At 38.4% G+C, this 27,341-nt stretch overlaps 2 protein-coding genes and 1 long non-coding RNA gene across 4 annotated transcripts; 1 reads left to right on the top strand and 2 right to left on the bottom strand.

The window, feature by feature from the left end:
* Positions 1 to 528: 528 nt before the first annotated feature.
* LOC129349643 (uncharacterized) lies at positions 529 to 10,489 on the top strand. Of its 2 annotated transcripts, none has more exons than XR_008602719.1 (3): positions 529 to 3,102; positions 3,725 to 3,877; positions 9,592 to 10,489. It is a non-coding gene; the product is annotated as an uncharacterized LOC129349643 (long non-coding RNA). The 2 variants fall into 2 exon arrangements; XR_008602718.1 differs by lacking the exon at positions 9,592 to 10,489 and adding an exon at positions 4,808 to 5,303 and having other exon boundaries at positions 533 to 3,102.
* Positions 10,490 to 12,481: 1,992 nt separating this feature from the next.
* Positions 12,482 to 14,830, bottom strand: LOC111577103 (urokinase plasminogen activator surface receptor-like). Its single transcript, XM_023283199.3, has 5 exons — positions 14,434 to 14,830; positions 13,995 to 14,111; positions 13,775 to 13,921; positions 13,185 to 13,295; positions 12,482 to 13,052 (listed from the first exon to the last, which is right to left on the bottom strand). The coding sequence occupies exons 1-5, from the start codon at positions 14,477 to 14,479 to the stop codon at positions 12,850 to 12,852; spliced, it is 624 nt and encodes a 207-aa protein (XP_023138967.1). The 5' UTR covers positions 14,480 to 14,830; the 3' UTR covers positions 12,482 to 12,849.
* Positions 14,831 to 14,974: 144 nt separating this feature from the next.
* On the bottom strand, positions 14,975 to 27,341 carry smg9 (SMG9 nonsense mediated mRNA decay factor). Its single transcript, XM_023283169.3, has 13 exons — positions 26,938 to 27,341; positions 26,764 to 26,838; positions 25,477 to 25,711; positions 25,249 to 25,346; positions 25,032 to 25,144; positions 24,327 to 24,438; positions 24,083 to 24,178; positions 23,835 to 23,920; positions 21,488 to 21,594; positions 21,288 to 21,395; positions 17,316 to 17,441; positions 17,088 to 17,232; positions 14,975 to 15,544 (listed from the first exon to the last, which is right to left on the bottom strand). Exons 1-13 carry the CDS (start codon positions 27,082 to 27,084, stop codon positions 15,466 to 15,468), a joined length of 1,527 nt encoding a protein of 508 aa, XP_023138937.1. The 5' UTR covers positions 27,085 to 27,341; the 3' UTR covers positions 14,975 to 15,465.

Here is a 27,341-nt window from a genome sequence, read left to right on the forward strand (position 1 = left end):
TGAGTTCAAGGATTTGACAGAAAATAAAACATTACATGTATTGTAGTGGTAAAGTTCCAATAATCAATGATCAATAATAAATAAACTATAATCAGTAATCAATAATCACATTAATAGCAGTGGATAGCCTTTGAGCACTAAGCACACGAACACCTGTGTACACAGACGTCCAGGTCACTGTGACCTGTGCCAGCTTGGTATGAGTTGTTTTGCTTACATAAGTGCTTAACAGGTGTTGTGGTCATTATGGTGCCTAGCACTGCCTCCATCGGTATACACAAGTTTCTGTTTTTCTCATTAAAATGGTATGATGTAAGACTGTGACCGAGAGATGCCCTGCTAGAAGTCTGATGCACCCTGATGATGTGCTCCTGGGTCAATGTGACCTGGGTCAGTGTGACCCAATGTACCTAAGAAAGGATGATGTACTGTAAAAAGATGAATAAAGTGGTTTGATGAGGATGGGAGTGGAGCCAGAAGGGGGGGGGCTACCTCCACCTGGCTCCACTAGAATCGAAACTAGTGATACAATGGTGTCAAATGTAGGAAGCCTGTCATAAAAGAAGGATGGGCCTGGGGCGTGGAAAACCACCAGGACCAAACAGTATAAAAGCCAGTGCATCAGATGGGGTCTTCAGACATGCCCCGGGGCATCTCTCAGTGTGTTTGGCCTGTACTTTGAGGAATAAACACATCTTCTTTGAATCTGAAGACTGACTCCTAGACTCTTCACTGCCTGCATTGGTGAGACTTAGGCAGCTATTATTTTTGAATCTGCAAACTCTTTAGAAAATCAGAACTTAGAGCAAGAACTGAAGAAGCCCCAAGTTGTGAAGACATTTTTCTGCAACAGTATCTGTGTCAAAAGTGGAAAAGAGGATGGAACTGTTGTACATACAGCTGATAACAGTATACTTCAGATTTTACAGAAGCAAAATCAAGTATCTGAACTGCTACTACAACAACAGCGGTCAAGTCAACTTCCACCAAGAGATACCGGTCTTTGAAGGAGACCCTTTAAAATTCAAGATGTTCATGCAAGCCTTTAAACACTGTGTTGAAGATAACTGTGCAGCTAAAGGAGACTGCATGTACTATCTGGAAAGGTACACCAAAGGGCATCCAAGAGAGCTTGTGCAAAGTTGTTTACACATGAGTGCAGACAGAGGCTTTGAAACAGCTAAAGCCCTCCAACAGGAGCATTTTGGTAATGAAAATTTCTGTTTCATCTGAGCACAGAACTTTCCTTCAGAAGGTCTTTTTTTTTGTCCATGTGATTAGCAGCAAACATTAGTTAAGCTTTACCTTGCCGTTTCTGGAGAAAGTGCTTCCTTCTTGATCGGCAGCCTCTCAGCTCATTGCACCTCTATGGGCACAGACACCTGGGTTCCAGCAGAATTTATTGAATAATTCATTGAAGACCTGCTTTTTAGTGATTCCTGATTGACTCTTGACCATCGTGACCAATTTTCTCTCAGCAGCAGGTGACACAACTATACCATGCACTTCATGCTTACAAACAATGGTTTGCACAGATGATTTTGGAATCAGTAGCTGCTTAAAATGCCTCCAAATGACTTTGTTTGCTTTTTCAGATATTTGCTGAGCTCCTCAGACTTTACCATTGTAGTGTTTGTGGATGAGTCTGATGAGTGTATCAAATGGACACTAATTAAATTGCATCAGATGAGTCACCAGTTGTAATGAATCATAATCACTCATAAGAAGATTATAAGTCACTTAGCAAATTTAATTAACATAGCTTTCTACATTACCAAAAGTTAAACTTTAAGTTGCTGCATGATCATTTTTGACCAAGGAGATTGTCTTATTTCCAGAAAACAATAAATAAATATATGAAAGAACTAGAGTGCATGACTTTTTTGTGTGACAAAGACTCGTGTTTCAGTGATTCCATCATAGAAAATTTAAATTGTTGGAGTAACTGGAAACTCACGATCACCTTATGTGGCCTTTAAAAATGTGTGAAAACGTTTGTTCACGTCTGTAAGTAAACATTTCTGCAAACAGAATTTGGAGGTTTGTCATGAGTTAGAAAGAGAATGCTATCATTATGTACATAATGGTTTGTAAACACGCATACACTTCTCTGAAACATTCCATGGGAAATCCTTCCAAGTGCATGTGGGTCAATATATAATTGAGGGACTTTTGAAGTCCATGGAATATATCTTGCATACATTTTTATTAAAAGTAAAAAAAGTAATGTTTTTATGTTCATTATGGACATGTTTTTACAAATTCCACAACTATTTATTATGGAAAAGATCACTTTTTAATAATAAATGACTGGATATCACTAAAATGTCAACTAAATAACCATCCAAATTTAACAACAGCCACCTTCTAATTAGCCAAAACAATAATAAAATGAGTTCATTCAAAAATTGTTTTGATTGTGTTCTTTTTATTAAGTTGAGATAGCACTAGCACTTTGAGATTTTATATGTAAAGTGCATTATAAATTAAAGGTATTATTATTATTATTAGATAATCATGACAGATATTTCTTTTTTTGGCAACATATCAAATTTTATATAGAAAATAAATTGTATCTGTGTCTGAGAAATCACTTTCAACCACTGTTCCCTCTAAACTGCGCGCGTGCGCAATTGCGCACTGCTGACACGCTCTTCGCGCACAGAAAATCTGCGCTGCGCACAAAAAAAAAAAATCCAACCTAAATTGTAAATAAAATAAACACGTAACAATTCATTCTGTGCTATTTTTCAGTGTGAGTCAGTGAGTGACCGGTGACTGGCTGCTGCAGCCAATGATGCGATTCACATACGTATTTACCACAGACTGTATATAATGGTATTTATGCAGCTAATCAACGTCATTGACAGGCGTCCTTATGTGCAGCTACGTTGTTCTCATAGATATGAATGAGTAGATAGGACACGCCCCTTTGAGCTGCGTACTACTGCGAGGCTAAGCTAGTGGGGGCAAAGTTTCAGTGCATTCTGTTGATGTAGACGGCGTGAAAACGGAAACAAGTATGCCGGCTCACTGTGCTGCATACAGTTACACACTGTGTCGTACGATTGAGACAAGGAAACTTGGAATGACTTTTCATAGGTAAGAATAGTTTTTGGCTCTTTTTCCAGTATTAAATCTTGTTGAGAGCTTCCAGTCTATGAGAGCTAACTAGTTAGCCACTAGCAAAACATTAAGGCGAGCTAGCAGCTTGACAACCAAATACCAGATGATTAATAGTAGCTGTAGTATAGTTGTACAAGCAGTAGTAGTAATACTAAAAGTACAAGCAGTAGTAGTAGTATAAACAGCTGTTCGAGTCATAGAAGTAGTGTCAGCATTTGTAATAGTATTACAATTTGTAGTAGCAGTGCCAGTATCAGCAGCAGTAGTGTATCACCACTACTACTAGTAGTAGTCACATTGCTACCACCAATACTACCAATAGTAGTTATAAAGCCTAACTCATGTATATCCAGATTACCATCTATGTTCTTCCTCCAAACCCATTTTATGATTGTGATTACAGGCAGTTCTTTAGGACTGCTCTCAAATAATTCAGATGTTACTAAACAAGGTTATACTTATCAAATTAAATAGCTCTGGTCTCCAGTATATTGGTGAATTCGGTTATTTGTGCTTAATTTATTAGCATGATTTCTTTTTTTAATATGTTGTGTACAGACTTACTTACTTCTCTGTCTACTTTTCTTACTCCATGTAGGTTTCCCAGAGACTATGGGTTGAGGAGGAATTGGAAGTTTGTCGGCTTAGACCTGGTGTCATTCCATCAGTGTTAAACTTCCCGGCTCATCTTGGAAGAGTACGTGCCAGAAAGACCATGACCAAGCAGCCTTGAGATCTTAGTCTCCCCGAGGTGGGTGTCAACGGTGTTCACGGTCAGGTCTGTGGTAATCCCGTCAAAAAACAAAACAGAAAAAAATCTAGATTATAAATCAACATGTAACCAAAGCACTCTGTGTATAACGCCATAGTATAGGATGTAGTTCAGAAAATGTCAAAGTATAGTATGCTTTACTCAAGAATGACATAGTATGGCCTGTAGTTCATAGTACAGCATGTTGGCAAGAAAAAAAAAAACAAAACATAGATTATTATGTGGTTCAAAAAGTGCAAAATGATAGGATGTTGCCTAAAATTGTCATGTATGATATGTGGTTCAAAAAATGTCATGGTGCAATATATTGTCAAAATAGTATGTAATTCAAGAAAACATCAGAGTATAATATGTCGTCTAAAAAATGCCATAGAATAATAATTTCATTGCACAAGTAAAAGTATAGTAAGTTTTAAAACTGTTCGAATTCTTATATGTTGCTAAAAAAAAAAAAAAAAAACTAAAACAAAAAAAGTCACAGTAATACGTCAATTAAAAAAACCTATAGTATAGTGTGCATCATAGTATAGCATGTCGCTCTAAAAACGTCACAGTATAGCCTTTAGTCCACAGCTGTCAGTAGGTGAGGAGCAACACAAAAACAGTCCAAACACTGGTTTCCAGAGGGTTAGACGAGAATTTATTTGAAAGAGTAAGTTTACAACAACACAACATGTGAGGGGGTTAAAAACAAATGGGTGTTAGTAAAATAAAAATAAATAAACAGAACTAAAAGTGAACTTCATGTTGACATTGATGGGCATTCCAACCAGCAACAAAGTAAAAGATAATAAATACGAAAAAAAAACTCTTCCTGTTCGCCTCTTCAAGCCCAAAAACACACTGCAGTAGCACCCTAAACTAAAACTACCAATGGGTTCCCTGTTTTCTTTTCTGAATAATTCAAAGGTCCCTCTCTATCTCCCCGCACATCCACCAACCACTGGAACACATCTCCAAAGTTCTGCCGGGCCAGCTCAGCTTCCCCTCAGAAGAAGTGCCACCACCTGCCAGATGAAGGAGCCTTTTGAGAGGCAGCTGACATCATGATTGGACTGTACTTTGGTCTGTTCCAATCCAGCTTCAGCTCCAGAGACGGCAGGCGGGACGAGTCAACGGAGGCCGGGTGGACGAAGGCATGCAGCTGAGTACAATCCAGAAAACAACAGAGGAAGAGTGCAGCAGCCAGAACAACCAGAGTAGCATCGTATGTCTCTTAGAAAACATCATAGTATAGCCTTTGGTATGAAAAAACGCCATCATATACATCGTATATTGTACAAATAACAAGTCAAAGGAAAGAGGCATACATTGTAGAATTGTAGTAATTGTGGGCTGACTGATTTACTGATTATCAGTATTTTATTTTTTACTGATTTACGGTAATAAATACATTTTAAAATGGTGCTACTTTGGCTCTGAACCTTTATCTACCTGTGGTCGCTCTGTCTTCTGGAGTGATTTGATTGGTTATGCGTCACAAATAAAACTCCTTTAACTTAACATCTGTAAACAAAACAAAAACGTATCAACAAAGTTTTCTGTTAGTTTGTGTTCTTCTAAGTTTAACTCAAGATTTTAAATACTTTCATTTACTGCAAATGAATATCGACTCCAAATGTCTCACTAATAATCATTATCAGCCTTAAAAAAACCACAAAACACCCCTCTATACTCGACCACACTTAGTACAGTCCGGTTCCCCCTTCTATAAATCTGCTTGGAATCTTCCACTTCCTGTTTGTCAAAGTGGCCTTCTACCTGGACAGGTTTTGTTGGAGCTCATGCAACAAACATTTTGGGTAACTGCACTTTAATATGGATGGATGACACTGAATTAGAGTCTGTTTTAATGAGACTGAGTTAAGATGTGTAGCTCTGTCATTAAATAGTAAATTATTTCTCAGAATTCACAGAGAAATGTCTGAAATGTTTGCTAGGTTAGCATCCCACATGTTCTTTGGCTCAGCTAAAGCTAACTCTCTCCAACTTCTGGATCTCTTGAATTGCTTGTGGTTAAAATATCTTGCTAGAGGTGCTGAAGCTCAGAAAGTCTGAGATGTTTGTTCAAAATAAGCTCATTCTCAAGTCTGATCTGAACTGTCCTCTTTTGTTTGAACTTTCCCTAAACTTAGGAGTTAATGACAGAGCAGCACATCCAGACTCAGTCTCATTTATGTAGAGATTAAACTTCAGTGTCATTCATTGATGTTAAAGTGCAGTTTTTCAAATGTTTGTTGCACATGCTCCTGACCAAACCAGTGCAGGTGGAAGACGATGTGAAGAGAAAGCTCCAGAGGATGAATATCACACATTTACATTGGAAATAAATGTCCTTTAATTAGACATTGTCATGCAAAAGCTGGATTTCCCTTTAATGATGTTCAAATCTTTGTTGAGTGCTTTGTTGATGTTGGTTTCTAAATGTTTTTGGACACTCGGCCCCAAAGATTAAAACCTTCTACGGCTCACAAGCTGCAACAATTCACACATTATCAACTATCTTTCTGACTAAACTAAGATAAAAAGTGAAAAACTGCATGATTCCTGCATCATGAATGTAAATCTTTTTGGTTTTTATGACCGTAAACTGAATATATTTGGGCTTGACATTTTATAAACCAAAACAAGAAATTAATTACTGGAGAAAACAACAGATTAATGGACAAAGAAAATGTGTTTTCTAACATATATGGCTGAATTACTCCAACATTACAAGATACATACAATTTTAATTCAATTTTATTTATATAATGCCAATTACAGGTCAAATTGTCTCAAGATGCTTTATTTTTATATTTTTTTGTCATATTTAAAATATGACAAAGTAAGAAATTTAAACCTCTTGACTAATCCAATTTATTATTTAGTTTTTAAGAGACTAATTGACAATTCAAACTTTCTCCACTGAAACTAATAAACATGAGGTCAAATAGAAGGAACAGTTTTAAATACTGCAGCCCCACGACGACAAGAATAAAGTATCTCAACAAAAACTAAATCTGCTGGTGGATTCCATGAAAGTCCTAATAAAGGATAATAAAGTGTGATACTAAAGGTTTGTGGTGCTAAAAATGTCAAAGATATCGACTTGAACATCTGGATGGAGGTTGATAAAAGTTGACCTCCCTTCATTTCTGTGGAGCGACTCCATGGATTTTATGGATGGTGGTTAAAGACTTGCTCTTCTCGTCATCTTCCTTCTCGTCGCTGTAAAAAGTCAGTCCATCCTGGCCGACTTCAACACCTCTTCATGACAACTTGTTCTGCCTCCGACCTGGTGGAAACTCCAGAAACTCGGGAAAACCTGTCGAGACTCGAGGAACTCGTGGAGACTCGAAAAACTCGTCGGGCGGGGGAAGGTGTGGTGGGTGGTGGAGGGAGGTGGGGGAGTAGAGGGGGGAGGCCGCCACCCACCTCCCCACCTACTCTCCGCCCTGACTCCACCCAGACTCCGCCTTGGCTCCACCCATGTGGTCACTTGGAAACTTCGATGCCAAAGGGACGACGAAATTATTTCTTTTCATCTGATCTGTAGCTCAGTGAGTTAAGGACTTGCCTATGGAGCTACAGGTCGCTGGTTCAAGACCAGACACTTCTTAAATTTTCTCAAAGTTCTGACAAAGACAAAGAAAGAAAAAGGCCGGTGGCGGGTCTTGAACCTGCGACCCTCCGCTCTGTAGTCTCTCCTCTTATCCCCCTGAGCTACTCGCTCAGATACTAATTCTTCTGGTTTTTGCGCATTTATCATCTATTTTTTGTCATGTTCGAGTTTTTTTTTAACTCGAATCTCGACTCGACCATTTTTCTCAGGAGGTTGGACTTCAGCCTTTGTGCTGGAGGGTGGAACCCTCAGTTCCAAGACTTTCCAAGCCTCCACACCTCCCGAGTCCTCAGGACCTGAGCTTTCACACAGTCTGAGGGCTGAAATTTTCTAAGTCCCACAGTAGTTCTCTGTGAGATTGAACTTTCAGACAGTCCAAGGGCTGATATCTTCGAAGTTCCTGAGTAGTTCTCTGTTAGTTTGAACCTTCAGACAGTCTGAGGGCTGAAATTTTCTAAGTCCCACAGTCGTTCTCTGTTAGATTTAACTTTCAGACAGTCCAAGGACTGATATCTTCTAAGTTCCTGGGTAGTTCTCTGTTCGTTTGAACCTTCAGACAGTCTGAGGACTGAAATCTTAAAAGTTTCTCAGTACTTCTCTGTTAGTTTGAACTGTCTGGTTAACAGAAGCCTTAAAACTTGTGACCATGAGTCTTGATTTCACATTTAGACCATCAATTGGAGTTCTTCTCAGACCTTCACCTGTGGGTTTTTTAGAAATCCTGAACAAACTTTGATTCTCTTCACTGAACAGTAAAGTTTGTGGAGATCAGAAGGTAACATTAGTTTGATAAATGCCGTCAACTACTATTAGACTTTATCTGGAAAGCAGTTTTCTGAAATGAGTTCTTAGTAAATCTGTCCACAATCAAACCAAGAACATAGAAAGAGGAAATGTTTGAAGAAACAACTTGATGTTTTCATTTCAGACTAGAAAACACTTTGTTTCTTCTTTTTAATTTGATCTTCTAAAGTTTAACTGGTGCCCTTTCAAAGGTTTTATCTTTAGTTTGATTCTTCTTAAATGTTTAGTTTTGCTCTTTTCTCACCTTTTATTCTGTTCTAATGTCTGATCTGATTTCGAAATGTTTTGTCTTTTTAATGTTTAATTGTTGTTTTTTCAAATGTTTTATCGGCTTGTTTGAAAAATTTCCTTTTCTTTCCCAATGTTTTATTTTTCGATTAAATCTTTAAGGTTTTTCTTTTTGAATGTTTTACCACCTTTTAATGTTTAATTTTCTTTTTTAATGCTTCATTGTAGTTTCTGTTTAACTCCTATTTAAAGTTTTATTGTCTTTAAGATTTAATTTTCTAATTAAACATTTAATTTTTTATTAAATGTATTGACTTTTAAAGGTTTAATAATCTAATTAAATGTTTTGTATTTTTCTAAATGTGTAATATTCTTGTTTAATTGTATTTTTTAAATGTTTAATTATCTAAAATATTTCATCTTTAATGTTTAATATTTTTGTTTCCAAATTTTTGTTTAATTTCATAATTACATGCTTTGTATCTTCCATTTAATTATCTAATCAAATATTTTGTGTAATATGATTTCATTGTATTTAACGTTTAATTTTCTTTTTAAAAGTTTTATTATATTAATTATATTTATTATATGTTTTTTCCTTTGATTTAATTGCTTTTTTACTATAGTTTATTTCTTTAATCTTTTTTTCTGTCAAGATTTTAACCCCAACCTTAAAAATGAAACAAACCCTTAAATCACAATGAAAATACTTCTGTTGTCACAATCATGAGTTAGTCTATTATTCAGTTTATCCATTCAGCTTTATTTGTTTAGCACCTTTCACACAGATTACAAAACTAAACAAGCAAAGAGAAAAAACTATGCTAAAACTATGATTAAAACTCAAAAACAAACAAACAAAAAAGATTTAACATGGTAATAAAATATGTTGTGTCCAGGGGATGGATGGAGTTTATTGAAGTCTTCTTGGGCTCACATGGGAAATCATTTAAAATATAAACTTGATATTCAGTGTAAGGAAACTGCAGAGCGACAGAAGAACCAACAATATCTCCTGTTTTCTCCTTTAATGAGTCGACTCTTCTTGTGCTTTCAGACCAAAGAACTACAGACTCTTCACAACCTGCTCAAACTCTTGGTACAGGACCTCACCACACGGGTCAAGAAGGTTTCCATCTCATTTCTACTCTGAAGCTCACCTTCTCCTGCTCAAACTGCTGATAAATGTTTCTGCTGCTCTAAAGTCTGGTCTCCAGAACTTCCTAAAAACTCTCAAAGTCTCTTCTGCTGCAGGTTGCTTTGTAGAACTGTTCCAGAAAACCTCACTAAACCACATGGAGGGGCCTCAAGATAGTCGTCCAAATGAAACCATACAAAAACCAAACTAGCACAACCCAAACGCTAAAGTCTCCTGCAGCCTACCAGAGAACCTCTGAGAACAGAGAATCAGGACAGGAACTCTTACCTTCTGGACAACCAACGTTGGTTCACAAACAAGAATACAGAATGTATCTGACCAAAAACCTCTGAAGACTCACTACAGCCAAGATAAAGACACAACTCAGCTGTACCAAATCCACTAATCACTGCACACATTAGCACCATGTGCTAACTGTGGCTAAAGAACCACCTTTACCAAGACAACTATCCAGTACAAAGCCCTAAAACACACCAAGAAACACATTAAAGACGATTTTACTGCTGGAAGCTGCAAGCCAACGCCTAAAGAACAGACTAAAGCAATGGAGCCAAACCCTGTTCACTGGTGAAGAGAAACAGAGGAAATGTTTGACTGAGCCACATGAAGCAGGAAGACACTGAGCTGCTCAGGTGTTCCTGATAACACCAAGCTGCTCAGGTGTTCCTGATAACACCAAGCAGCCACCTGGACAGCCAATAGGAACACAGCTTACTGGAAGTCCAGAGGGCTGGCTTAGTGAAGGAAATTTAGTTTAAAGTTGAGGCAGAAAGTTAACAAAGAAAGTTGAAAACCACCTTCTGATACCTGAAATCTCTGAGTTTTCACACAAAGAACACCTGAACATGTCAAACTGGCTTCATAGTAGAACCATCATTGTAAAAACGTCATAGTATGGTGTGTTGCTCAAAAAACATTAGGACCCGGCTGTCAGGGGACAAACATGTAAGAAACATGAGAACAGAGAGAACCCAACCAGTAGGTCACAGTTTATCATCCCCCAGTCATCTCCTGAAGTCCATATGGTGAGAGACATCAGTATCTGGTTGTTAATTTACCAGAGGATGCTTATAATCATGCTGATGTGGTCTGTACTCTACAGTATTTTAGTGACTCAATAAATGCCTAAGTTGTTTTTTTTTTTAATGCTTTTTAGTTTTTAAGAAACATTTAATAGCCTATATGTAATCAATAAATGGCCTTTGCCTATCTTAAGAAAAATTCACTCAGAACTCTGATATGTTAACAGTACTAAATAAATCAATAAATACATGCATACACACATAAATAAGTTAACACATTAACTGTGTTAAGATAAGATTTAGATTTTAAAAAAAGTTGTTTATGTTTTTGTAGAATCCAGTATTGCTCACTGGTTGGTCATTACATTTTGTTAGTTTGATTTCACTGTTTAAAATGATGCCACCTCTTTTCAGACAGAACCTGTGATAATAAAACAACACAAAATTTTTAGTTCCGTGTTAATAAAGCACTTAAAGCTTTAAGTATGGCTAAATGCTTTTTTTCAAAATTAAATATATCACTCCTTAGGTGGTAGTGGCCCCAAGTTCAGTAAAGTTGGAAAGATATTCAGATTCAGACTTCCAGCATCAATAACTCATTAGATATAGGTTGTCAAAACATAAACGGTGCCTCTTTCCCATTGTTGCAAGGCAGACAATGTGCTACAAGCCCAGTTTTATCAAAAGTAGCTGTCTTTCAAGCTACAGGAATAACATTGGTGTCTATGGAGTGAACAGGGTCCGTCTGCAATTTGCAAAACCGCTGCAACAGTAAAGAGAGACAAATATTCAATAACTTCACTCTGATACATTGTAGTGTCACTAAAATCACTGCAGCCTTCAACTGGCTCCTGTTGACAAAGTGTTTTAACAGAAATGTAAATGCTGTAATTTGATTCTTTTAATGAACCATGTAACTTGAATGGATGTGATGCTGGTGTGACCACAGTGCACACGTCTGATGTTGCTCACAGTGGTCCAAGGGACGCTCAGGGAGTTTGTGTGTTTGCTCAGACTCAGGAAAAACTAGAGGGAACATTGCTTTCAACTAAGTTACCTGTTACAAAAACCCCTCTCCGGAAGTTTGTCAATTCCAGATCACATGACCTGCTCCACATGATGTCATTTCCTCCTGGAGAAAAGACTGGCAAGACTCCAAGGCTTTCTTAGTTATTTAAAATAAAGTAGTGTGTGAGTCAATTGTGGATTTATCGCATGTCAACAGGTTTACTACAATATCTTTAGAAACAACTTTAAATTTTACTCAATTGTATATATATATATATATATATATATATATATATAATATTTAGAAGACTCTTTGTCTAACAGTACGATGTGGTGTTGTTTAGAATAAAAGAAATGTTGTTTTTAGGCCTGAAAACAGCAAAATGTCAACTATGATACCTGTCAATTATGTTACAAAAAGTCTCGCAATTTCATTTTGACCACTGGAAACTTAAGACTGCCATAACATATATGGCCTTTAAAAGTGTGAAAACTTTTGTTCATGTCTGTAAGTAAACATTTCTGCCAACAGAATTTGGAGGTTTGTCATGAGTAATTAAGAGAATGCTCATCATTATGTACATAATGGTTTGTAAACATTCATACACTACTCTGCAACATTCCATGGGAAATCTTTGTAAGTGCATATTCACGATGGTTGTATGCCTAATGGGAACATTTAACATTTTAAGCTTTTTGATGGGACTGACAGAGGATTTAGACAGCTCAATAAAAGACGGACACAGAAATACATTCAGTAGAATTTTAAGAAATTTATTTTTGCTATATATCAATAATAAAACTTTAAAAAATATATTTCTAAATACAAAAAGTGTCATTTACTAACAGCACTCACAACCAAAAATATGCATCAGGATATCTTCTACTTTCTCCTTGGTTTACTAAAAAGAATAAACACAGACAGGGCTGTTTTTCGCCAACTTGTAAAAAAAAAAAAAAAAAAAAAAGTGAAAGAGGAAAAAAATAAGCAGTTTAAAAACTACATGATGCAAGACACAAAGAAGAAAAAAGTCTTTTCATTTCTACATTTCTACTTTCTCACACATCTGAAACAGTAATGAGGCAGATTTAAGCACTATGAGGTTGTGCAAAATGAAAATCAAAACTAAGAAAACCAGACCACAGAGACCAGCGGTGCCACCAACAGCAGAATGTCAGCAGTTGTACTGGTGGCACTGTTGCAGAAGTTGCCCTGGCAGCAGCTGGTGTCCTTTCCAATGGTTCCCACCTTCTGAGCAACTTCTATACCTGAGCACATAACCTTTGAAGCACAGCCCTTCACAGTCACCAGCTGTCCTCCTGTATCCACTGTCAGAATGATAGTAATGTTAGTGTGTCAGCTTCAAGCTGTGATAAATGTGCTGGAGTCACTAAACATTCCTCTGAGAGGAGGAAATATGCGGCGCACATAGTAGATACTACATGCCGTAGGGCTGTTACCTGTTGATGAGATGCAGTGGTCCTCATTCCCCTTACAGTTTAGAGTTGCAGTGCACGATTGTCCATCACAGTAGAAGCATTTTTTGCCATTTGGGTAGGACTGGCCAGCATCTGTAAAATGAAACATACAATATACTTCTAACTAACCATTTAAAAATTAACATTCATGTGAAAAAATAATCCAAAGATTTGTGCCACTGGTTTATTTATAGTATGATTTTAATTTCATCAAATTTGAATTTCCAATGTGGGAATTTTTTGTTATTTTTACAGTGTGCGACTATGAGAAACTGATCTTGCAAGTAATAATCTGAGAATAAAAACCGTGAGCCGTGATTACCACACCCTCCAGCTCCCCTGTCAAAGATGATCCTGACTCGTCTTGTTTCTCTGACAATTTCTGTTCCACCCAGTCAGGAAAATCAAACTTAATTATGGTAGTTTCAGCAAACAAAACATGCTGAATAACAGCGCTAACTTCGAAGGCAGTCATAAGGTTTGTGTAGTAGTTTCTCATGCAACAAAGTGCCAGTTAAAACAAATAAAAATTCCCCAGTGCTGCAAAGATGCATCAACAGACAGTAAGTTACCCGGGGCAGGTTGAGTGTTGCAGAGATCGGAGTTGCAGCACCTGCTGGTAATCACATTCTTTGCAAGTCCAAAGTTGATTGACCCTTCAACACATTCTGCAGCCGAAACACAGCCTTTCGAAGCAAGATCAGCGAGTTTTGAGGCACCTGCAAAAAAGTGAATGGCAATTATACACTGAGCCAGTGCCAAGAAATAACAGGGACCTACCAACTAACATACCTGTATATGTAACAATTCTGATGGCGCCACACTGATGGCCCTGTAGAGGACATTCTATAGTGTCAGCGCAGGTTCCAGAGTTTTCCATTAAACACTGATGACATTTCAGGGTGAAGACTGATAAAACACAAAATAAGCAATATCAACTTCACTTGTCTATAAAGAATAAAAAAATAGTTTTAACACATTAACTCTGAAGTAAATGAATCAGTTTAAATACAGCTACAAAAATGAGCTATGCAACATATGCCAGCTGCAATTTTGATGTTTCCATCTGTGAAAAAGCTGCAGATGTGCAACAGAAAAGCAAAACAACATGAAGCATATATGCTGGATTTAAAAATACCACGTCTTTAGCAGTATTTGAAAAGGCCAAAGTGCTGGAGAGAAAGGTAAAACAACAAGAAGACAGAAAACAGACAACAGAATAAAAACTTGCCTTTGGGGAGAAGCACAGTCCCAAGGATCAGCGTAAGGAGATGCATTTTATGATGATGGGAAACAAATGAGATTTAGTTTGATCTCTTCGGGCTAGAAGAAGCTCTCCTGAGGAGGGGTTGTCTTCCCTCTCAGACCACACCCTCATTCCTCTCATAGAGACAAAATGTGACTTTCAAAAAAGTTTTCCTTGTGTTTAAAGCTTCAGATCAGAGAAAAGTTGTATTGTTTCGTCATATGAGTACTATATGGAAGCAACCAACAATGTTTTTATTATTATTATTATTATTATTATTATTATTATTATTATTATTATTATTATTATTATTATTATTATTATTATTATTATTATTAATAATAGATGTGGTAGTTTCTTTGACAATCAACAGCGTGTCAGTCATAGAGAGAATGCATTCACTTTGCAGCCATTATTCCCTGAAGCATAAGATAACATATTCAAATTTCTTGTCATTCTCATCTCAGCAAGTGTAAAATGCTAAAAAAATAAACCCTACGGGCAGAGACTCGCACCACACAAGAAGTCTTTCATTAGAGTTTCTTTTAATTTCTGAGTAAATGACAATTACCTTACTCTTTTTTAATTTACATTTTAAAGATATTAAAAAAGAACTTACAGAAGGTTGTATTTTCGTCTCAGAAAACCATCGGTACGCTATGAATAATGGCTTGCTCATAGAAATGTGGTCACATCTTGCTTAGACATGTGCAGAGAACTGGATTTCTGCTGCTTTTTTTTTGTCACTCTCCCCACTGCAGCCTTGTCGGTAAACATTACATTTCCTGAGGGCAGTGAGGCAACTTTCTGCCATGGAGCATTATAGATCTGGATAAGTCAGGTACATTTCAACATCGCATTAATGCATCAAATAAGCCGTTATTATCCTTTAACTCCAGTTTCACTTGTCCCTCCTGTAGGGTGCAAACGACAGCTTCCATTTCCAGGCACGTTTTTCTTCATGTACCCGGTTACAGAAGGCTGTATATTGTAGAGAACAGCTTTTGAACCCAGGTGTTAGCAGAGCAGGCGGCTGTATTCGGAGAGGGCTGAGGACTTTTTCACCCCGTCCCAGATACGAGCTGCGTAGTGAAACCTGTAAAGCCGACAAAGAAAGCGGGACAGGAAATGTGGGTTATGCTTTTGTGCAGCACTGATGAGAAGTTAACATTTTTGTAAACTCAAAGTTTCTCTAAACTGGATTACAGCATTATTAGAGTGTTGTTAAAGACTGCAACCAAATCAATTTTACATATACTGAGCATCAATATCATTGATTATATCATAGCTTCAATAGCAAAACTGCACCAGTGTAATGTCTATGACATAGGTACCCAAATGCGTTGTCTGTTTTCTGATAACTCACCAGAAAAACCTTAAAAAATTCTTCATGGGTAAACGTTTAAGGATCATATCACCTTGTGGGATAGGTGGTTGGTCAGAACAAGTTATAAGATATGAAATCTCTCACTTTTAAACTAATTTTCTAACATAGACATAGTTTAGCAATGCTAAATGTAGCAAATAGCTGCAATGGAGAAACAACATAATTAATAATCTTTTTTATAGAGCATTTTTAAAAATTCAAGTTACAAAGTGCTTCTCAAGACAGCAAAATAAAACATACAGACATAAAATCATCAGGATTCAAGAGACAGATAAAAACCTAGAATGGCATATAGATAACAAGAAAAGCATGTCTGAACAAAAGAAATCAAAACTACTGTATTAATAAGAAGACATGATGAATGTTGTTGAGCTAAATAGAATGCGGCCATTTAATATAGATGTACCCACAAACAAAATGACCTTGTGCTGAGCACAGGCGTGTTTTACATGTGTACATGATGTACGGATACAGAATCACGTCGCCTAAATATGTAGCAGGCGGTGGAAATTGATGGGGCTCAGAAACACCCCCACGAGTTAATCAGTTGTTCCTTGTATCATTTCTGACTGATACGTCCCGATAAGTCCGTAACGGTTGATTTGTAGTAGGATCACAATCATGTGATTGTCAGCAGGCAGCTGATGTAGTGTTCACTTGTTGTCATAGTTACAGTGACACCGTGCCGCTATCTCGTAATGATACAGAAACCTTTAACAAATCCATGGATCCAGACTATAAGCCGCATCACTGCCAAAATCTAATCACTTGGTCTTTGTGTCATTTCTGACCTTCCCTGAAAATTTCATCCAAATCCGTTATTCTTTTTTAAGTAATGTTGCCAACAGACAGACAGACAGACAGACAAACAAACCAATGCCAATCATCACATAACTCCGCCGAATTCCTTGGCGGAGTGATAAAACATACTGGTTTGTCTAATGGTAGCAATTCTTGTCTCCATTACTCTCAGTCATAGACATTAAAGTGGGTGCGGTTCTGAACAGAGCTCAAATGTGTTTTTTAATTCTGAAGATTTCCTGTGGCTGTCTACCATACTCAAAATGCATTAAAAAGCATTAATTTTTGCCTCTGGTTGACAAACTGCATATCTGTTCTCTCGAAATGACACCCTTGCTGTTACATGTCATGTTTGGTTGCTCTCCTTCATTTCTGATTTGCACACCACTCTGTTTTTGATGAATGGCATTCTTCTAAATAGAAAACACATACAGCAGTATGCAATGTTTACCAGTTTTTCTCAGTGAGAATGGTGTGTGACAGCTGACAGCGGGGCATGGCCAGTATTTGGCTGCGGAGTTTTGAGACCATGGTGGAGAAAGAAGGGTGTCCTCTGTAGCCAGGCAGCAGAGAGAAGAGGGGGTACGTTCCTGAGCCTGAAAGATCATACAAGAATTAGTATATATCACACACAATACAGAAGAGTGTTGTCTTAAGAGAAAACGAGATCCTCTACAACCTGCTTTAGTCAGATTATCCTCCCCATCGTTCTCCTGCGCTGGGAGCAAGAACATGTTGACCTCGGGTGCCAGATAGTCCTGCCCCAGGCCTGGGAAGATATTGCAGTCTAGCATGGACAATGTACCTGAACACAAACAGTGTGGGAAATTGTGGGAAGTACTTTGTTAATACAACATCTAAACCAAATACATGCAACGACAAGAAAAGAGCATTTGGAATTTCCTGCTTTTCTGCATGAACTTATCTAAGCCTGACCTTATCACTGTCACGACTAAAGACAGACCTGCTTAAGCTGATAGCATGCGCTCCAATATTCCCATCGGTGTGTTTATTGAACATACTCGTGGCATTTCCAGTGAAAAGTAAGTGAATCTAGTATCTGATAATCGCTGTATAACAGCCGCAATAACCTCAAATGATACTGTTAGGTCACACCTGTGGGGTGCAGTATAAAGCAGGTTCAGCATTGTTGGGATTTCTTTGCACTAGCTGGTTTGACAAAACCTAAAACCCCAATCGGAGAAAATTATTGGTTATCAGCTTTCTTTGTTTACCAGGTTTTCTTCATCAGACTCTGTGTGTTCTCTCACTCAGACACCTCATTTGACTTTTCTGTCACACGAACTGTGCCAATGTGCTTACTTCAGTCAGGAAAAACGGGTTCTTATAATAATTTATTGCAGGAAAACTGTGAAAACTCTTAATCCCAGCTGCTTCAGTGCATTTAGGTAGAACAGTGTCCCATACCGGAGGATAAAAGAAAATTATTCATAAAGCAAAATTAATCTGTGTTCTATTAGTTGCAGTATCGGCAGGGTAAAACGAAATGTGCAGCAAACCAGGACCAAGTAAAAACATATATGCATTTTCTGCATCACCAATCGAATGCATGTAGGCTCATGTGGCAATGCAATAAATACAGTTTACACTAGTAATGTACTGCTCAAGACGTTTGCAGCTACAATATATCTCTTCAGCTGAGAATCAGTACTGCTTATGAAGAATATGATCAGGAGAAGAAAGTTTCACTTCCTGTTTCTTGCCACTGTATCATATCCATGCTATTATACCAAAGCACTTAAGCAGTCTTTCCAGTCAAGTCTTTGCAGCTGTGTCCACTAATAGATTTTTATGTCATTAGATGAGTCATCTAATGCTCATATATTTTGTGCTTGCTCATTGGTGTACGTTTAATGATTGATAATACAGATCTGTGGTAAGTTTGAAATTGGAGTGCTTTTAGATGGAGTTTTGTATTGTCCAGAAAAGTTCCAGAAAATTAGATTTAAGTTGCAGCCTGAGTAATTAGATTGCTGTGAGCCCCAGAATTGTAACTAAGTTTTGAATATATAGTGAACTTTGCTGCACTGTGCCAGATTCAACTGATGTGATACCAAAGAATCTGTCTGCACCAGAGCTCCAGTGCGGCTAATAAATTGAACCCTGATTAAGATTATTCTCTATCCATGTTGGAATTGATCCAACACATGTTGTTGTTTTGAATCCAAGTTAGAGTGAAAAGAAGCTGTTGTTTAATTGTGAAGAAGCAAAACTGCTTGATAAATGTTGAAACCCACACAGAGTCTTGTGTAATCACACTTAAACAGCTGCTGTGATCAGGTCTATTGGCAAAGTTGATGATAAAACTTCAAGCTGTGATTTAAGAAGTAGTCTCCCCTGTGTTTTAAGTGAGACTGACCTACTCTTACCCTAACCCTAGTCTCAGCTTTGAGGGTCTAACAGAGTTTCTACCTCTGCACTGAGTAAAACAGAGAACTTTACATCTAACTTCAGAAACATCTAATCTTTTACTTGTTGTTTTTTATTTTAAATTGTGTATTGGTTGTGTTTAAAAGTGATCAGCCTTTTGCACAGTTTTGCAGTGAACTAGGGATTGAGTTGATGTGAACTGTTTTACAGTTAAAGTCACTTCCTCCTGTATCTCCTTTTACTTCCTGATTCAGGTCCTCTCACACAAAAACACAATTGAAGAACCATCATAACTCAAAGACGATGCAACCACAAAGTTACAAAGTTACATAAGGAAACAAGAAAAGCATTCAGAGAGCACAATACTCTGCCAAGGCTGTTCATTCCCACATATGGCATTGTCAGAAATGCAGCATTTTTTATTTATTTATTTTTTTTACATGCAGCATTTGTTTATTAGTTGCTGATGATCACAAAACACAGCAACATGGAATGTGGCCATTTAATATAGATGTATCCACAAACAAAATGACCTTGCGCTGAGCACAGGAGTGTGATATGCATGTGTACGTTATGTATGGATACTGAATCACCTGACCTAAATATGTAGCGGGCGGCAAGAATTGATGGGGCTTGGAAACACCCCCACAATTTAATCAATTGTTCCTTGTATGATTTCCAATGGATAAGTCCTGCTAAGTCTGCAAGTCTTCAATCTGCAGAGTCTCTCTCAGTATTTAAGAAAGGACTAAAAACCCAGCTCTTCCCCGAGCACCTTTGCACTTGACAGACTGCAAAATAAGACAGTAAAAATAATAACAAATAATTCCTGTTACCTCCTGCACTGCCTGTAGGCACCAATTCTCCTATTATCACACTTGAATTTGTTTTATGACACTTATCCAAGTTGTTTTCTCCTGACAAGATCCTTGCGTGTGTGAAATTGTACAATTGTAGAATCATTGTCTTAAGAACCGCTGTGCATTTTTCTATTCACACCGAACTCCCAACATGCCAGTGTCACCTACCATAATCAACAACCAAATCATTCATCCTTTCCCATGGGAAGATATGGAAACCTGGCTCAGTGCCATGACTGGTGATAACCTTCCAGGCTATGGCTAAAAACAAGAACCAGGAAACCAGAGGAGTTAAATCTTAATTATAGTAACCCAGACGCCATAAAAACTTGTGACTCTGTCATTCCCTACCTCATGACCCAGCTGAAGCTGAGAAAAACAGATGCACCTCTGTACGAGATGCAAAACCAGAGGCAAATGGATGAGCACCGAAAAGAAGAAAACATTTCCACAGAACAAACTGAGAAACTGTGAACAGCCATGCTGGAACCGCAGGCTGTCGCCAACCAGCCAACAAAGTTTACAAACACAGCCAGAGATGACAAAACACAAAGACTTGAACAAGTTGAAACCTTCATGGACCAAATGAAAGATGAGCCCCAGGGCAAGAACAGTCGGACCGAAATTGTAAAGAACCAGCTACATGATGCAATTAAATACATACCAAATCTAAGCCGAGACCTGCGGCTCACCCAAGACCAAATACTGAAGCTCAAGCAAAAGCACAAAGCTGACAAAGAGCAACACACAGTGAAATTAACAAACTGACTCAAGTCCACGAGTTAAGACTGTACTGTCAGGCAAGGTCACTGCCCCTGAGCCAAACTGCACCACCAATCCAAAGTCAGATGCATTGTGCCGAAGCAGAAGCTCACTGGTACAATGTGCTACAAAGCCAACACCCAGAAGATGTCTACACAAACCCAAGAAGAAGCATCTCAAACAATGGAGCAAATGATGGAAAAGCCTACAGCTCCTAATCTCAAGTAAAGGTGTGGCACAAAGACCTTAATAAATTGGCCCCAAACATTGACACTTTCAACTCAAGTCCTTCAAGGGGTCATGACATCCACGCAGAATCAAGCAACCAGCCATGATGCTCTCTACGTTATCAGGAAAACCTCCAGTTTGTAACTTTCTTGACCACCAGACAGACCAGGTCAAGGCCAACTTCAAGCTGCTACGTGGAGCACTGATTAAAGAATTCCTCTTTCCAGAATCATTGCATGATAATCGCTTGTGTATGGATCACCTGCTCAGCCAGCTAAGCTATCTGGGTGGCCTCTCGGATGTTATTTAATTAAAAAAAAATTTCTGAGTGGTGCCCTGATTGTAAACAAGTGCAAAATTTGAATCATCAAGTAAAGTTTTTGTTTTACAGCTGCTATTCTGCTACATACCTTTGTATTTGAGATGAGAATGAGCCATTAGCTTGTCCACCACCATATGCATGTTCTTCAGATTTCTTGGACAGAAATCATCTCGTCTGGCCTTATTCTGGAGGAACACTGGAAGAGAGTGACATTTAAGGAAGACAAACTTTGATAGAACTAAAGCTGGTTGGTGTGTGAGATTGCGTGTTTCTATGTGAAGCAGCCACCTATATGAGGATAATATTCGGCTCCATCGTCGCTGCCTGAAGAGCCGGTGCTGTCGTGGCTTGCTGACGGAGTGGACGGTTTCAGCATCTCAGCAGTCTGAAGGAACCTGTTCAAAAACATGACATGGTACAAGTGAACATAACTTAATATGTGGCAGCGACATCTGCAATCATGAGGCAACAACTATGAGGGTGGCGAATTGTTCCTAATGGGAAGGTATATACAGTTATATACATACAAGTTATTCCATCTCTAAGCAACAGGGGCCTTCTGCTTGACTCTTTATTTATCATAAATTATACATGTTTTTAAAAAAAAAACAGTACTCTGTTCTACTTGGATAAGACAGTCTACCAACATTTCTGTTTTTGTGGTACAACTTGTCATACTTGCTCAATCAGTTATGAAAGTTCAACAAAATAACTTCCTTTTCATTTAGGTGACCAAGAATTTCATATTAGAAAGTACTGCATATCTTTTGTGTTGTACTATTGTAACATGCTGCTACATGTGATTCAGACAAAAAAACACTAGCTGTCTTCTGCTCTATCAATATTTTTGTTAAAGTGTGCTCAAAGACAGGACTTTTCATGACGGCTTCAAATTATTTTCATTTTTCAGCCCATCAACCCAATTTTAGCACATTTTTTTGCCCATTGAAATTTGAGGCTATGTTTGGATGACAGTAAATAAGGAACTATTAAACATAAAAGGTTGGAAATCTAATTGTTATTTCTCATCATGTCATTTATTCAGAATCTGCAATATTGGACAAATAGATCAAATAGTCTCTGACTGCGGGTGAGCAATTTTCTTTTGAATATCCGTATTTCATGCTAGAAAATTTTTGAGCAAATCAAAGATGGTCGAACAGAAAAATATGATGATTTGAGCTGACCCATATGTAAATCAAGACGAACTTCTCAACATGAAAAGAAGCATAATAACGCTCAAAAGACAGTGAAGAAGGCAGCTTTAAGCTATTAAATACAGATACAGACGATACAGTATTGAAGAAATTCTGAAAAAACCTGCTTTGAAAAAGTTCTAAGATCAGGGAAATGCATTTACCACATTATTAAACAAAAAAAAACCCTAATTGTGGGAAACTTTAAATCTACCTTGCACTGTCATCACTACATATATGTGTGTGTGGACAGCATCTTGATGTGGTCAACAAGGATAAAGCTCAATGTTACGTTCAATGCCATTTTAAAGCGCACACAGTGGCGTAACTTGCCATAAAATATCTGTGTGGATTCTCAGTCATCCAGGTAATCCTACGTGCGTCAGTAGAAGGTCATTGGAATTTATTTTTTCTTGAGACATTTCACCTCTCATGCAAGAGGCTTCTTCGGTCCTAACTGAGTGGTGAGCAGTGATTGAGGATAACAAGATGGTCTTGGTAACATCCAAGTAACCACCCAAGAGTTACATAACTAAAGGTATGAATGAGTGTTTCACAGGCAGTTTGACAGTAACGTGAGCTTGAGTGGTGAACATAATCTCTAGACAAATACATTTTTATATGCCAGGGAAGCTAAAATGGGGCGTCAACAGTCTGTTAGTCAGAACGTTTCAGTATAAAGTTCCCTCTGTGTTTTCCCAGATGCTGAGCTGTGGCAGGATGGTAATAAAAATCAATAATTTGGACTTTATGGCCGTTTGATTAGTCTGATTTAGACTGCTGAAGCCTTACACAGCATTAGTTATTTTTTAAATTTTGCCCAGATGTAGCATTGTGAATTCTGTCCTCATTCACTTACATTAAAAAAAATCAAGATGGAACCTTTCTGCTAGCAGAAAGTGCTTGGAAAAAATGTGAACCTACCATTTATTTACTAAACTTTCCATGTCATTAAAGTTGTTAGATGTTTTCTTTACTTTCAAGGCCCAGCTGACCTTCCTCCTAACCATTTTATTGCCTTCAACTATCCAGTTACAACTTTCAGCTTGGCAAAAGTTTGTAAAAACTCACATTCGATGATAATTTGCCTGCTTTAGCCCAGATCAGCATGCACAAGTAAAGAGTCTTTCTGCGATAATCCATCATAATTCAGTTCGAATCACAACAAGATTCCTGACAGGTATTGGTGTACCGTACAAGGTGAATGAAGTCAGTCATTTTCAACCGGTCTGGCTTTGCCCCGCATTTGCTGTTTATAAGACCAACTGACAGCATCACATTATTGAGCTTATGAAAAAGTAAAAGCAAATATCCTTTCAAGACACAACATGAAATGCTCAACATTCCATCCAGTCAAACCCTTCCTGAGAGCTGCCCTCTCCGTTTGTCATGTGAGCCTGCTCAGTGAACAGCACGACGCAGATGAAAAAGCTGCCTACCTGTAAAGGTTTAGGTCGGTGAACCAGTCTTGAACCACTATCACTACATGGCACACTGTGAACAGGAAGGCGGCGATCTGAAGGGACTGGTGACAGATTACACAGAGTACAAATGTGTTTACATGTGAATGTACAGTACGTATCAACAGAGGAACTGAAAAGATCACTAAACCATCATATAACAATAAATCTCAGGAGTAATTACACACACTGGCGCAAGTACTGCCCCCTGCAGGCCAGCCACATACCTGCATCTCAACGTATGTATGAGGAAGGTTGTACTCTGGAGGCAACTTCCGATCATTGTTAATAAGATGGTCCAGGATAGAAGGGCTGAGCATTGGCTGAAGGAAGAAGAAAGGCATTTATTTACTGTTTTACAGACTAAAAGTATATTCTTTCAATTCCAAGGTAACATTTCAGTCAGTTTATGAGTTGCTTGCAATTTGGCAGCACAATGAAAATATGACACCAAAGGAAACTCAGTCTTACCTGTGTGTCTAAGAAGATGACTCTCTCCTGTGTGATGAAGAAATCAATGCCTGTGCTCTGGTTTCCTCCTCTTTCCTTGATTTCTTGCGTCTGTGCTCTGAATACATAACTCCTGTTCAAATAAATAAACATATTTATCACACAGAACCCAAGGACTAAGAAAGTAATTTTTCCAGATTTTACAAGACAATGCTGATATTAATTAAAATCTATGCAATCTAAAAGAAAATTATGTACTGCAACTGCAATTAATAAGTGTATACACAGGTTGTAAATATTCATTACAGTAAGGAGCAGACAATTCCACTCTATGGAAGCATTATCTCGCCCCTGTGTATTCAGAAAGAGTACTTCATGTTTTTTGCGCAGCCTTAAAATACACAACAGGAGGAGCAAGTGAGTGAGCAGAAGCTGTATCAGTTGTAGCTGTTCTCTAGATATGTACAAATAAAAAATAGAAATAAAATAGGAACTGAGTAACAATTTGATCTTAACTATTCACAAATTGGTCATACTCTTCACTTTCTTCATCAGTTGTTTAAACACTGAGCACCAAATACAATAACTATTAATTCATTAATCTTGACTTAAACATGAGGGATTCTTTTTGTGAACCCTCTACAAATGAAACATCACAGTGACAGTAGTTACTAAGTAGTTGCTCATTATTTCACGACTACCTCACATTCATGTTCTTAGTGTTACCTTTGATCCTCCTCAGACGTGTTGGCAGACAACAGCGACATGATCGTAGATTTCCCGGTCCCCTGCAGGCCGATGACTCCCACCACCAACATGTCCGTCTGGTCCCTCAAATACTGCAGCACATCACAACAAAACACCACTTTCTGCATTAAGTACACTGAAAACACCACTAAATATTCTGACCTCAATCTATTTACATTACTAAAGACTAACTCACCTCCATGGCACTGTCGCACCAATTCATCTGATCATCCACTAGCTTGATGCTGTGCTTCATTTTCTCTGGAGGAAGGAGTTTGGACTGGCCGACCATGGCTGGAAGTCACATGAAAAGATTTAAGCTGCTTGTGTCTTCATACATAATTTGGCCTTCATGACTATGCAAGGAGGAAGTTTTTTTTTCATTTACAGAAGAAAAAAAATCCTAAAACCTATAATAACTCACGATCCACAGCACTACTTGATGCAGAAGCACCCATTCCTCTATTCTGAATCTGGTATACGGGCTGAGTAGGACGCTGCCCTTCCCTCTCCATCTTGGAGGGTCCAGGACCAGAAGACTGAGCTGCTGCCTCTGGAGGAGTCCCTGGCTTCCCTGCGTCATCTCTGGCTTTCATGAGCATGATGGGCTTATCCAGGACCGGAGCTCCACTGACAGGCGCATTCTGGGAAGGCTTAGCCTGGGAAAGGATTCAAGGTTCGATTAGAGGTCGAATACTTTTACAGATATAAGCTGCACTGGTTGGAATGATCACTTTTTATCTGTGACTCATTGGTTCTGGCAGTGTGGAAATTCTGGATGAATCATGTACATGCAGACATCTCTTTGAACAAAAACCTCCCCTAAATGAATTACTATAAATTAAGGCTGAACAAGGGGATACTGCATAATGATACAAGTCTTAATTTAAGTAGAAATGTGACTTTTTCATGTATATTTCACTGAAACAACATAAAAATAATGTGACTGTTGCTGTGGTCTGTCCATCCATCCATTACCTATACACCATTTAATCCTCATTAGGGTCGTGGGTCGCAGGGGGGCTGGAGTCTATCCCAGCTGACTTGGGGCGAAGGCTGGGGACACCCTGGACCAGTCTGTCTCAGGGCTACATATACAGACTAACAATCACACTTGCATTCACACCTACGGGCAATTTAGAATCATCGATTAACCTCAGCATATTTTTGGACTGTGGGAGGAAGCCGGAGAACCTGTAGAAAACCCACGCATGCACAGGGAGAACATGCAAACTCCATGCAGAAAGATCCAGTCAAGGCTGGGACGCGAACTGGGAATCTTCTAGCTGCAAGGCGAAAGTGCTAATCACTATGCCACTGTGCAGCCCTGCCCTACCAAACAAAAGCATGATTTGTAGGCTGAGGCATCTCTGCAGCACTACAATGCTTCATTTTTAATGGTATTTTGTGACACATTTCCCCTCAATTGGAAAAAAAAAATGCAGCTCCTCTGCTTTGAAGTTTGACAATATCCTAACTGACAATTCGGACCTACTGTAAATGTAACTGTTCCCAAACTTTGTTCTTAAATCCAATAATGTGACGTTTAATATACCCATGTCGCAGTCTCACAGATGAATATTCTTGCTTTGTTATCAGTCTGACTGCTCTGTAAACAAAGTAACACCTGGGAGAATCAAACTGTTCCAACACCATGCAGTGTGTTGCTGTTTGTAGTCAACAAATAGAGTTGCAAAAGGAGCTAACGTACCCTTTCTCCTGGAGGTTTGGCAAGAATGATGGGGGTTTTCTGAATGAGAGGGCCTGGTGGATCCTCGCTGCCATCCTGATTAGAAAATTTTGCAAATACGTCAGCGTTCTGACATATAGAAATAAAAGCAACACTCAAAGCAACCCGGATATCTTAGATTTGTGTCTGCATTACCCTTCGTTCTCTCGGCTGGTATTCTCGATCTCGACTGGGACCGGACAGGTTTTGCCCCGGAGGTCCAACATCTCTGTCTCCCCGGCGTCGCCTCCTCCTGCGTCCCTGGCCGTACATACCAGGCTGACTGTGGCCGGACTCTGACATGTCGCAACGGCTGCAGTCAAGAGGAAGCTAGCTAACCGTTCTGTAGCTCAACGAGGCTGTGGCGACTTAAAGATAATACTTCTTCCACTGAAATGTCTTCGAAACTAAAAGTCTGCTGCCGGCTACAAACCTGTGGCCGTTACTGTCGTTGTCGTTTAAATCTAATAGTTAGCAATTGCTGCATTTACGGCTAAACCACTTGTCTGTGGACATAAACAACAGTAGCGAAAGCTTCCTGATAGTTCGCTTGTTTTTAT

This window comes from Amphiprion ocellaris, chromosome 9, assembly GCF_022539595.1.
Source record: "Amphiprion ocellaris isolate individual 3 ecotype Okinawa chromosome 9, ASM2253959v1, whole genome shotgun sequence".
NCBI classification, from domain to species: domain Eukaryota; kingdom Metazoa; phylum Chordata; class Actinopteri; family Pomacentridae; genus Amphiprion; species Amphiprion ocellaris.

What these genes read in the sequence shown, in the direction of transcription:
- LOC111577103 (XM_023283199.3), bottom strand. Translation starts at nt 14,479, where the DNA reads ATGCATCTCCTTACGCTGATCCTTGGGACTGTGCTTCTCCCCAAAG. An exon ending in GACTGTGCTTCTCCCCAAAG is followed by an intron (nt 14,112 to 14,433) that starts GCAAGTTTTTAT and finishes GTGTTTTATCAG; the next exon opens with TCTTCACCCTGAAATGTCAT. An exon ending in CAGAATTGTTACATATACAG is followed by an intron (nt 13,922 to 13,994) that starts GTATGTTAGTTG and finishes ACTTTTTTGCAG; the next exon opens with GTGCCTCAAAACTCGCTGAT.
- smg9 (XM_023283169.3), bottom strand. Translation starts at nt 27,084, where the DNA reads ATGTCAGAGTCCGGCCACAGTCAGCCTGGTATGTACGGCCAGGGACGC. An exon ending in GGTGCGACAGTGCCATGGAG is followed by an intron (nt 25,145 to 25,248) that starts GTGAGTTAGTCT and finishes GATGTGCTGCAG; the next exon opens with TATTTGAGGGACCAGACGGA. An exon ending in GGATAATCTGACTAAAGCAG is followed by an intron (nt 17,233 to 17,315) that starts GTTGTAGAGGAT and finishes ATGATCTTTCAG; the next exon opens with GCTCAGGAACGTACCCCCTC.